Raw genomic sequence first — 13,372 nt, forward strand, 5'->3', positions numbered from 1 at the left:
CCGGGTGGATCCCGGTCGGGCGCATGCGGGAGTCTGTCTGACTGTCTCTCCCTGTTTCCAGCTTCAGAAAAATGAAAAAAAAAAAAAAAAAAAAAAGATGAACAGGTTCAGGAATTCTATGGCATAGCCACCATGTCTAACATTTGAAATCAAAAGGGAAAACTTTATAAAACCAGCTTATACTTTTTCTCAAATTACAATACTGACATTTACTTTCCTAATTAGAAAACAGTTCACATTTCTAAAATAATTCACTCACTAAACAGGAGTCAACTAAGTATAAACTTTAAAAGTCCTAACTTCCAAGTTAAAACACAGCATACACACTGATTATATGTTTTAGTTCTAGAAAACACTACTGGATATCAAGCCAATATTTTATAAAATATTAGAAATTTAAAAGTGACATTACCATAGTAATTAAAAAGTCATAATGATAATCAGTCAAAAAAGAATTAATTAGTTTAGTGTTAGAAACAGTAACATTAAACTGATTATACTAAAAGGAAGAAGTTGTTCTTTTATTGAACACAAAATGTCATAAATTTCGGTAAATCAAAATTAGTTCATGTAGTACACTGACAGAATAAATGTTTATAGAGTCCAGCATTTCATTTACAGGCATCTGTTTCTATACTTGATCACAGTCAAAAGGTCAAGAACCAAGAAGTCAATAAGTCCTTAGGAATACCCTCAATATCCTATCACTGCTCTAACAAGTGGTAAGCAAGAGAAATTCTGACAAGTCATACACCCACAGCCCACATACAGTTAAAAGAATTTCCTTATTTTTTCTCTCTACTTATTCCAACAAAGAAATATGATGAGAAAAACTGGAGGGTTCTCACTTATTTGAATAACAAGTGAAAATCTAAAAATACCTTCACTGTATGTTATTACCAACTGTATCACTGGATTTTATAGTGACAGCCCTGTGCTATAATTTCTGAGAAAACCTCTACATAAAACTCCATAAACTCAACCATTCCTGTAATGTATCGCCTTATCTAGCACACAATCATTTCAAACACAACTTTTCATGTTAGTATAATTTGTTCAAAAATGGTAATAAATACATCCATGAAGCCAGAGAAATCATTGCACAATCTATTGTAACTTGTTCTTACCAGTACTGACAGTTAATCCTAGATCCAAGATCCAATGTAAAAGAAATATAAAATATTTCTATATTACTTGGTTTAATTAAAGATATTCATTATACACATACCTTTTAATGGACCAACATTCCCAATCAACATTATAAATTATCTGGGCCAATTGCAGAGTAATGTCTGTGAACAATTATCACAAAACTAAACCACGAATGGCTGTCAGTTGGTGGCAGACTTCTTGCTTTCATAATAAATATAAAATCAATTTCCTGTTCTAGTTCCTATTCCAAGTTGAAAATGATATATCTGACTATGAATTCCAACTACCTTCCATCCTTAGGTTGTTTTCTGGTTGTTGTTTTTTTCAGAAGGGGGGTAAAAAAGAAAGAAACTTGTAAGACTACCCAGAAGTCAGTTCTTTCTCATTAGAGGACACTTAGAGGATAATAAAGGTTTCTCATTAGAGGATAATAAAGGTTTCTATATAATATGCATATATAAGCTTGTCATTTCACATCTCTCTCTATATATATATATTTTTAATGCAGTAGTTTTCCCCCATCAAATGTCACTCAACAATTTTAGAAGTCCCTCCCAATAATTCCTCTATAAATTCCTATTTACAAGGTTTATTATTAGTATACCTCAAAGCCTGTAGAAACCTTTTTGTTAAAAATAATAATATGCAATTTCAAAAGCTTTTTGTTCCCATTTCAATCAAAAATAACTTCATATGTTTTAAATGATATTTTGTAAGTAATCAGGACTAATGAGGGTTCATTGATTTAACTAGTTCAGAGAATCTAAGAAGGGAATGAGAATTTAAAGTAACCAAGTATTTTATTTAGAAGAGCAGCTAATGTGTAGATATATTACTAAGTCCTCACTAAGAAATGTAATCAGAACTTTTGTGTCAAGAGAGACTCTCACAGCCCCTCTGTGTGCACATTCCTAACTCCTATTCACATTAACAGACACCACACATGCACACGGAGGAGATGCCAGCCTTAGTAGTGTACATGCATGGCATCTGGGGTAACTAAATAATCCATACAGATCTGTAGAGAAGTTATGGCTTCTTGCGTCTAGAGTCACAGCTACAGTGATAGAATTCAGACACTAGAACCAAACCTCAAGACGAACACTTTATCCAAACTTGCTCCTACTCACCACACCAGATTGTAGTTAGACCAGGATTGTACAATTCTACCTCTATGGATGGTTATTAGGTAGAAGTTCCATGTTTGAAGAAACCTTAATTTTTTTTCACAGGCCCAAAGAAATTCTGCCCTCTTCCCCATCCACCATTCCTATTACAGTATCCACTCATACATTTCCCCACAAAATGCAGAAAATCACTTGGGTCCTTTTTTTTTTTTCCCCTATGAATTTAGTTTTTTAATGCAAGAATCCTAAGAAAGGGTGTTTTTTTTTTTTTTAGGTGAGAGGAGGGGAGATAATGAGGCAGATTCCTACATGTGCCCTAAATGGGATCTACCCAGCAATTGGCCCGATGCTCAAGTATCAAGCTACTTTTAACTCCTAAGGCTGATATACTCAGACCAAGGGAGCTATCTTCAGTGCCTGGCCAACGCTTGAACCAATCAAGCCACAGGCTGCAGGAGAAGGACAAGGAGTGAAGCAGATGGTTGCTTCTCCTGTGTGCCCTGAAGGGAATCAAAGGACATCTATACACTGGGCAGACGCCCTATCCACTGAGCCACTGACCAGGGCCATAGTTGCTTTATAGAAAGAAAACAAAGATCTTGGCTTACACCAATAAATGTCTTCAAAATCAGAATCAAGTATTATACTCAACTTCAACATGAAAATCAAATATTACAGTAATCTTACACAACAGACAGATGCCATTATGTAAATTCCACAGGTTGTGTAAATGGCACGGTTTTACCATTAATTCTAATTGTTTCAGCTTTCAGGTAACTGAAGTCAGTCTTAATGCTCATTTAATATAGTTTCCTGAAACCCAATTCAACAACTTCTTCCTTCTTTCCCTAGTGAAGAATATATATTCTTGCAAAGTTCATTTTGGTGAAGGCAATGGTGCACAAGCACACAAGCAAGTCTACATGTCTGAAATGAAGTGATGACAGTTCACTAGCCATGTTGCTGAAATTAGGCTTTCGAATAAAAGATTAGATGACACAAAATTCTTAGTATACTTTCATATAGAGAGAGCAGAATGAAAAATCCAATTAAGTCCATTAATATTCAGAAAAATCCTATAACATTAAATTTAAATAATCATATGAGAGGGAGAAAAAAACCACCAATGTTCTAGAATCTTCTCTAGACCTTTCAATCAATTTTATTTATATGCAAAACCAAGAGAAACTTAAAAAAAAAAAAAAGAAAAAAAAAACAAAGCTCCTCCTGATGCTAAAGCTCTCAATTTACTGACAGGCAAATGGCTTCATGCTGCCACTTAATCTCATTTCTTGCATAATGCCCTCTAATTAGCATATCAAAGTGAATTAATACTTCTAGGGCATTAGCAATGGGGAAATCTGCTCCAGGCTCACAATAGCAGTTAAGAGAGAGCCAAGAAATCCTCAAAAACACCACAAACCACTTTGCATTGCAAAACTGTTCAATTTATTTATCCTCTCTCTCTAAACACTTTTACCGCACACTGTTTTACTACTGTGCACCAAACAAAATGATGATTGCCAAAGTTACCAGCATCTGTAATGCCTGTTTAGAATCTTAATTTAGATTATGTTGCAGATAATTTCTATATGCAACCATTTGTTCTATTATAAATGTTAATATAGAAACAGTGGATATGTTGACATTCTCAATTAGTTAATTTGGATTTGAAATAAAATTTTATGAGATTTTAAAATTTATGAATATTTTAATGTAAAAAGCCACCTGCTGGACTCTGATGCCTAAGAAATATGCTTTGGAAACTGATGTATCACATAAAGCAAAAAAAACAAAAAAATCATTTTGCCATAACATATGTTGAGTCTCCCAAATAATGGTTTAAACACTGTGAGGAATCATCAGCATTAAAAGGATTACAATGTATACCAAGTTCTCATTAATATGATCACACAAAAGGGTTACTGTTCAAAACAGATTAACATTTTTAAAGCAGTTAATTTGTAGAAAGCAAAAAGTACAAAACTTTTAACAATTTTTATCCACAATTATTTTTGTTTGCAGTCCTAATCAGTTACACTCCTGTAGCTATAGGCAGTCCAAAAAATAAATAAATAAATAAATAAATAACGATTCAACTTAATACATTCTATCACACCAGTCTTTTTGCTAGGCATATAATCAAATTTAGTAGCAAAGCAAACTACTGTTACATCTAAAACTACAAATATACTGTATTTTTGGAATATATTCATAAAAAATAATAAGGAAGAAATTCCGGTTACTATTCTGTCTACAAAGGAATTAGAATCAAGTGTTAAAGATCAATGAAATTTATCTTCAAATATGTTGTGTCTGAAGTCATAAAAAGGTTTATTTTTTTTTTCAGCAGTTCATTCAAGCATTACTTATAATTTATTTGTTATACATTGCTCACAAAGATTAGGGGATATTTCAATATCCCCTATGACACTGTCATCTAGCTGTGACAGTAATTTGTTTAACTTCTATAACTTTGTAAAAGATCTGATAGATCTGATAGACAGATCTGAAAAACTTTCACCAATTTACACAACATAGTGATGTAAATTATTTACTTTGTTCATACTTAAAGACTCAAATGGCCTACTGAAGTAGAGCAAATGTTTGAAAAGGTCAACACGGGAGGAGGGGTGTGCAAGCTTTGTTAGTTACTACCTAAATCATGCTGATCACACTGATAAATGGCTAAAACACAAGCCTGCTGAGGAATCAAATAAAACATTATTCTCATAGTGTCAATATTGAAATAAGTATCTAAAGATGTTCATATGTACACAAATATAGAAAAATAGTCTAAAAAATCCTTATTTAAATTGATGTGTTGGTGCTGATGTGTTAAGTATTTATTGTGAATAGATACCTCAATAGTATAAAATAAAGTGATGACTGATTTAGGGAGTGGTTCATATAATGACATTTTAATTCTTTATAGTTATACTTCATGTAATTTCATCCTATACAATGACACCAAAAAGTAGCAAAATAAGACGTTCAACTTAAATGTTTTGGAAGTAGCCTTTTACAATATTTACAAAATGAAATCTAAAAGTATAAGCAAAATTAATTAAAAGGAAAAAGATCATGGTATGAACAATGTACACAGATATATTTTACGAAAGCCGATAAACCAGTGTACTCTTTGGAGCAAGTCAGGGCTTCCTTTGCTGTTGTAATATAATTCTGACTTGGAATAAAATTATGTAAATTTACATAATAACTTAGTAAAGTTCCAAATAAAATACCAAAACTACACAAATCTGTAATAAAATAAAGCCCGCTAAAACTGAAGCATGAAAGAATTACTTGCACAGAGTTAGTATTGACAAGAGAGTTCACCATATATCTACTGGGGGAAAAATGGTTGAAAGACAGCTCTATATTTTTAAGATAATACTTACTTGATACTTTAGATCATGACATTCTAAACCAATATGGTAGCAGATTTTTTTTTCTAGGTTTTTTGCAAATATTATTTTCTGCATGTATTATCTTATGACAATGATAGAGAAAAAATAAAGTTAGAAATACACCATTCTATACATGCTCCCTCAAAACCTCCTGAAACAACCTTCAGTAAGTTATACAAATTTACAAAAATAGGAAAAATAATTGATTAAAAATATTTTTAAGTTGCTTTAAGAAAAAAATTTGTAATAAATATATCTTGTGATATTTCCAAGATACACCTATGTAATTCTTCCAGTGTAATTATTTAATATTTCTAATGTAAACAAGCCACGTCTAAAACTGAAACAAAATTTTAAATGTTGTAATTTCACGGGGATTCAAGTTTCCCATCTATCAACATGTTTGAAGCTGTCCACAGTAAACATTTTTAAAAATGAGAAAATAAGTTCATTAAAACACAATATTAATCATCTATGAAACAGTATATTTGTTTTTAAAACTTTGGAAAAATAATAATTATATTGGAAATATTGCAAGTGCAACTGAAAAGGAGGTATAGAGTATGTACAATAACATTTAGACCACATATAACAATTTTCACCTTGTTGAATTTTCACTTGATGGAATATTTGGTTTTGAAACCATTGGAAATTAAAGAATTACATAACACTGTATAAAGAAAAAAGGAACAAATTTTAATACTGGAGCATAAATAAAAATAAATAGACCAGAAAAAGAAGACTCCAATGAATCTCTCAACATTCAGGGTCAAAATTAAATAGAGAAATGTTGACCAAGAATACTGCCCTATCCCTCTGAAAGCTAGTCATACTTACAGCAGTAAAGATAAAAGGTTTAATCATATAAATCATAATCTAAATGCACATAAAAGCCCAGAAGCTACACTCTTGATACAATTTTGATATCTAAAATTCTTATGGCTCTTTCTATGGAGGGTTCCTTTAAGTGTAAAGCATTTTTAATAGTCATCTTCTTCTCCCTAAACATAAAAAATACTTCAACCAGCCCAACCAGCCAAGCAGGCCTTTCTCTTCCCCTGCGGACACCTCTTGCAGTAGAGAAGTTCATTAAGTTTTATGATCTTCCCAAGTCAGTCCTGCTTATAAGCCTCACAAAGGCCACAAATCTGGCAAACCATCATGTATGCCATTAGACATTACTAGTAAATGAACGCTATTTAGGGTTTGTGGTGGCAATAAATCAGAGTTTGGTTGGCAGCTATCAACGTGGAGTTTTTTAACCTACCATTTAAAGAAAGGAAAAGGTAGTGTTGATTTTTTTTTAAATATACTACATTTTTTCACAATATGATTCAGATTATATACTAAAATGTTGGATTTTCATTAAAAAAATTTAAATACTTTTTTTTTTCTCAAAAAGAACCACTTCCTTCATTTGAAATGTCATTATTAAGGGCTTTGGGAAGAAAGATTTGTGAGGATGGTAGTGTTTCACAAAGGAAAGTACTTCAATAGTCAAGATTAATGTGGCCAAAAAGATATGAGGGAATTAACCCCCAAAAAAAGTATGTAAATGAGGAGGCTTCATAGCAACAGGGATACTTAATAAGAGATAAGATAGTAAAATAAGACTAAGAAAATCGAAAGGAAGATCTAAACATATTTATTTTACTGGTTGCTTATGTAGTTTAAAATGCATTAATATCTCAATTATAAAGCCTGTAACTTTTCAGTTGCTTTCAAAATGCATAAATACCATAATTTAACAATGATAGACTTTTCTGCCCCGAAAGAATTGTATGAGTTTTACAAAAAAATATTATTTTCAAGAAAAAGCAAGTGTCTCAAGTAAAGTATACTTTGCCTACCTCTGAACAAGAAAATAATATAATTGTGGTAATTACCCATTTATCTGTCAGAAGGAAAAATACCTTTTCATATTTGGTAGGATGAGAAAAAGATTTTTTCCAAAGTAAATCCCTCATGTGCAACAGAACGGGCAATGTTCACTGCCTGATCAGAAACCTCAAAATCTGGCAAATCTACAAACACATGGAATTTTCTTTTTAACGGTTTTGTCTTATTTTCAAAGCACATCTGAAATGACATTATCCACTGAAGTGACAGTTTTCTCTCCCCTCCACTAGTCAACCCCCTACTACCTATCCCCCCACCCGCCCATTATGCAGAATAGAGTCATCACATAATCTTCCCAGTTTCTATTATAAATGACAAACAAGGTAAACTTTCTCTAGATTAGACTTATTGTTTGGATACTATATTATCAAATTAAATGATCTAAAGAAAAAGCATTATACAATACACATATATTCTACAATGATTATTTTATAAGTTCATGATGTTTCCAAAACATGACTGTGGGAACAGATGGGAGGGTAGAGGGACCTGAAATCTGCTGCCCTGCTTTCTTTGCTTTGGTAACACTCGTGTCTACACAGCTGTTTAATTTCACATCAAGGATTCTGAGTCCAGTGTCCCTGTCTCCTTCTCAGCCTAGTTTTGGAGAGTGAGGTGGAGCTATGGATAGTAGGAAAAGAAGGGGAGAGAAAGAGCTTCACCCCCATCAATCATTCGGTACTTAAATCCCATCCCTCTTGAGCTTAGAGAGGCTGGCAGGAAGATGCCTGTGCCCAGACAGCCGCTTTTACTGTCGGCTGTTGGCTTTTTACAGAAGAGATAACGTACTAACTTGGATCCGCTGGCCGAAGCACAAAAAGAGGACCTAATTTACAAGTTATCACTGAAAACCTCAGAAACAATTTTCAAGCACAAAAATTTCCTTTGTCAGCTACCTCTTGCTTCTTAAATAGCAAGAGCCCTACCAAAGCTCTTTCTGCCAGTAATCCCAGACTCTGAAAAGACTTGTTTCTTTTTCGTAACTCACCTTTGACATGAGGTTGACTACACTTTCCTTTCAGAATGGTGTAACTAAGTCTTGTGCAAATAAGCAACTAGAGGACTTATGCTTCCTAATTGAATTCTGCCTCCTTCTAAATGTCTAAACAAGAAAAGCAGTTTGCTGGGTTTGGTTCTGAAGCTGGCTAGGCCAAAACTTTAAAAAGGCAAAAAAAAGAAAAAAAAATACAAATTATGAGAAGGGGTGACAGGAAAATATCAACCCCCTCACCCCAGTAATATAATGCCGTATGAAGTGGAATCAATCTTAATATTCACAACATAGTCAATACCCCAGTGCTTAGCTGTCAGCAGAAACTGAAGTGGAGACCTGATAGCAAGAAAATCCTTGGACATTAAACAACATAATTTACTGAGAATTACGTACTTTCAGGCTTCTACACTAAGACTTTCAGATTTATAGCCAGTAAAAATTACCTACCATTTTAAATCACAATGTTTTCTAAAGAGAGGTAAAAATCAACACAGGGTAAAAGTTAGCAATTTAAGATGCCTATGGTTCACAAAATAAATCTTTAACAGAACCACTCAACATTAGGAAACTGCATATTATGTGAATGAGAAGTAAAATAATACTCTTTAAGGCTTTCAATATTTGCTGTTGATTATGGTTTTAGCATATATTTTAATGGACACGAATAACTCATGATCTATTCTTGACTACTTTTAGGATCAGAATAGCATTGCAGGGTGAAAATCTGTTTAAAAGGAGAGTACCTTCTGCCAATTAACAATTATATGCAGTGTGCTATTATTTGTACACTCAATTTAAACACAGTTACATTTAACCTTTTAAATAATATCATATGAATATCGCTACAGCCTAGACTTTAACTTTCCCTTCTTTGCCTCAACATTTAAAAAAAAAATTTTTTAAATGGCAACTTTATAATACTGTAGAGCCAACAAACACCAAAAAAATTTAAAAATCAACAGTAAAGCTTATTTAATGCACTTGTTTCTTGTACAGGGCAGATAAAACAAATACTAAAACATCTAGATTAAATCTCTAATTCCACTTGAGTGATAACTGTTACCTCAAGACTCAAATATCTTCAATTAAAAGAGTTTAACAAGAAAATTAAATCAAAATGAACTGCCAAAAATTTACCTAATATGTACTTGTAGTTTTCATTCCATCACTTCGGAAAAGCTGTCTTCTTGTATAATCCCTGACTTAAATACTTCAAAAATTGTTTAATCTGCATCTGTGGCCCTTTCTCTACTTTATAAAATACATTAAGCATATGTACAATGTAATGACTTCAAGCATAAAATTTACTAAAACTATTAATATATGACATACATTTATATGCCTAAAAGCATCATTATTAACCTTCCCCGATTCTTAAAAGTAGTCTTTCCAAGTAAAACACTAATTCAAACAAGCCACTGAAGTCTGTTCAATTGCATCTATTCTTATATCTGTGGAGCTGATGCTTAAAGCTGTCCAAGTAAAACAAACTTCGGGCGAAGCTTCTCCCAGGGACTCGGTCCCTGGCATCCAGTCTCCCGTTGCTCCTTTTAAAAACTGACATACAAACAAGGCAAAAAGGAGCGGGAGAAGGCGGCTGGCGCTCCGGGCCCCCTCCCCGCCTGCAGATAGGGGTGGCCGCCTGGGGACTGAGACCCAGCCTTGTCCGCATCTACACTTCATTTTACATCAGAAATGGAATTGAGAAATCGACTCCAGATTTATTGCAGTTTTTTCTCAAGATCAGGGGGTGGGAAGAAGAGAATGATCAAAGATGGCGGTGCCCAAAAGCAGCAGCTCTCAACTGGAGTCGAAGGAGTAGCTCCGACCCCACCTCGGGGGTCTCCTGGCCCACTGCGGGGCGCAGAGTCTTACCTGTTTTCTCTTTGATCTCACAGAGGACGCTGAAGAGCGCAGGTTTCATTCTGTGACAGTTCAGGGCATGTTTCCTAAAAAGCAAATAGCAAAACACAAAGGTATGAGCATCACCTATGGAATAATATGGCGCCTTCAAGTTAGACCCAAGATTTAATTCCGGCCCCCGACTTTGGAAAGCGCTTCTGAACCCTGGCAAGTCAAAAGAAACTCCAGTTGACTAGTGAGCGACAGCCGGCAAGCTCCGGCGGCTCAAGCTCCAGCCCGAACGCAGCGCGACCCGTCTGACCGGCAGGCAGCAGCCTCGGCGACCACAGGGCGCAGACCCGCGCGGGGAGCCTCGACACCGGGGCGGGCGGCGACCCGCTGGAGGGGACGGCGCGGAGCAGCTCCGGCGTCCGTTCCCCGCAGGGGGAGCCGCGGCGGCGCGGCCGGGCGGCCGACTGCGACCAGCGAGCGGTGACAGTTCGGCAAAGTTTGCGAAGCGGCCCTCCCTTCCCCGCGAACTTGGCCGCCCGCCCCCGGCCCAGCCAGGGAACCGCCCATCGCCCATCGCCCCGCGCCCCGGGCGAGGGGGCCGCCCGGACGGCGAGGACGTCCCGCGGCCAAGGGGAGCTGGCGCCGGGCCCCAGGCCCCGGGCCCGGGGACAAAGTTGTACTTCTCCGAGCTGCGGCCCGGGGCCCTCGCGGGGCAGCGCGCACGGGGGTCCGGGCGGGAGCTTTGAATCCACGCGAGGGGGCCGGGCAGCCAACGGGCCAAGCGGTGTAAGAGAAAACCACGAGGTCCGCGCGGCGCCGAGTCCGTCCCAAGCCCCAAGAGCAACTTTGCCGACTCCCGCCCGCGGCCAGGGGCTCGGGCCGGTCCCCCCGAGGCCCGCGCCGGTGCTGCTTTTCGGAGAAAGTTCCCCGCTCGGGGCTGCGGCCCCGGCCCCGGGCGCTACCCCGGGCCCCGGCTCCCGCACACACACAAAAGATGCTTAATGAGACGACACCAACTTTGCTTGCGCCTCGTCCAGGCTCTGGTCGGTGATGGTCATGATCTGGTGGAGGATGTCACCGATGTCCTGCTTCCTGCCGTCGCCGTCCGCCCCTTCGTGGCCGTGCGGGGGAGGCGGCAGGGCCATGCCCCCCTGGACCGAGTGGCCTGCCAGGTTCACCCCGGCCAGAGTCTGCAGCATCCTGGATTGATCGTCCATCCCGCCGCGCGCGGGCGGGAGCGGGCGGCGGCGGCGGCGGCGGCGGAGGCAAAGGCTGAGGCGGCGGCGGCGGCGGCGGCGGCGAGGGAGGAGAAGAAAGAGGGGGAGGGGGAGGGGGAGGCGGCCGCGCGCTCCCCGCCCGCGCTGGGAGGGGGCGGCCCGGCCGGCGGGGCCCGCGGCTGGAGCGGCACGGACGGGTTCCCGGCCCCGGCTTCCGCCGCCGAGGCTGAGGAGAAGCGGCGGGCGGAAGCGCCGGGCTCCGCGGCGGTGGCGGAGGCGGAGGCAGCGGCGCCCGCTGCCCTCACGCGGCCGCCGCGCCGCCTCCTCGCCGCCGCGCGCCCCGCCGGGCGGCCCCGCTCAACTTGCTCCGCAGCGCCGGCCGAGTTGCCGGGACGCACGCCGCCCCCCGCGCCAGCCTGCGCACTCCCCTCCCTCGGCCGCCGCCGCCGCCTCCGCCGCCTTGGCCGGGCGGGATCCGAGCCCCGGCGGCCCCGGGGGAGGGAGCGGCGGCGGCGGGCGGCGGCGGAGGAGGAGGCCGGCGGGTGGGCCCAGAGAAACGAGGGGGGCGGAGAAGGAAAGTTTGGGAGCGAGCGGGCCGGCGCGGCGGGGGCGCGGAGCCCGATGGAGGGCCCCGGCGGGCCGCACGCCGGGCGGACAGCAGATTGATGGGGCGGGAGAAGTCGCCGCCGCCACTGCCGGAGCCACGCACCCTGCCAGCAGCCGCCGAGGACGGGACTCGAAGGCCGCTGGGCTGAGGGATTGACAGGCTGCCAGTGCCACTCACTCACTGCGGCCCCGGCGCCCGGGGGGAGGGGCAGGGACGAGTGGGAGGGCGGGGGAGCGATCTGCACGCCCCACCCCTGGGGGCGGTGCTCGCGCTCATTGGGTCCTGTGCCTCCCGCCGCCGCCGCTGGCTCCGCCCCCATAGTTCGGCCCGCCCCTTCTGGCCTCTGATCTCCAGCACCCGGGAGTGCGCCACCGGACCTTCACTCCTGCTGGCAACCTAGCACCCCTGGGTGTGCCGTTTATGTCCACAAACGTGACCTCGGCCCCGCTCCGGCTCCCTAGTGTTAACAATCATGGGTGCGATGAGTTGTGTATGGGACACGGGGCAACTCGCTCCAAAGCCAACCATGTGCTTCCACAAAGCCCAGTGAGCTTCACGCCTCGGACAGTGCCAGGTACACTTTCCCGCTCTTCCCGTCAGGAAATGGTACCCTCAGGGAGCCTGGCCTTCTGTCCTGGGCCAATCGTATCGCGCTCGCAGCCGAATGGGGCGGGACAGAGGCAAGAAAGGGCTGTCCCAATTGGAGCGTTCGAAATGTCCTGGGCACAGGCAGGGATGCAGCGAGTAGGGGCCCCGCCCCTCCTGTGATCACCATAGTAACCGAGAGGGCGCTGCTCGCAGTTGGCGCCCGCGCTCTGGCCTTGCGCTGTTCCCCAAGAGGTGACCAGGTAAGGGTACCAGCCGTTGTCCCGCATGTTTGAAGTATGCACTGAGCTGGTCTGACTCCTGTACATTTTCTATATGAAAATGTGTGAGAAGTGGATCTGGGAGGAGGTAAAGGGCCTGACATCCAGGACTGATGTAAGGCTTTCAACAACACCTTCACAATTCTTGGTAACCCGGGAACTACTCCTTTGACAGTGTTTGCTTTTAGCTGCCTCCAGATCGACCAAAACTGCAACAATGAGCTCTTTATTACAAAGATATGTTTA

The 13,372-nt window shown here is 41.3% G+C and overlaps 1 protein-coding gene across 2 annotated transcripts in view; it reads right to left on the minus strand.

Annotated features, from left to right (window-relative positions):
* PBX3 (PBX homeobox 3) overlaps positions 1-11,765 on the minus strand; it is a 221,505-nt gene extending 209,740 nt beyond the window's left edge. The window contains exons 1-2 of one of the 2 annotated variants that reach the window (XM_066256205.1): positions 11,454-11,765; positions 10,458-10,531 (exon numbers count right to left, since the gene is read on the minus strand). In XM_066256205.1, the coding sequence (XP_066112302.1) occupies positions 10,458-10,531; positions 11,454-11,653 (274 nt within the window). In that variant the 5' untranslated portion in view covers positions 11,654-11,765. The remainder of the gene's footprint in view (positions 1-10,457; positions 10,532-11,453) is intronic. The other variant, XM_066256206.1, reaches the window with a different exon arrangement.
* Positions 11,766-13,372: the final 1,607 nt, after the last annotated feature.

This window comes from Saccopteryx bilineata, chromosome 2, assembly GCF_036850765.1.
Source record: "Saccopteryx bilineata isolate mSacBil1 chromosome 2, mSacBil1_pri_phased_curated, whole genome shotgun sequence".
Classification (NCBI taxonomy): domain Eukaryota; kingdom Metazoa; phylum Chordata; class Mammalia; order Chiroptera; family Emballonuridae; genus Saccopteryx; species Saccopteryx bilineata.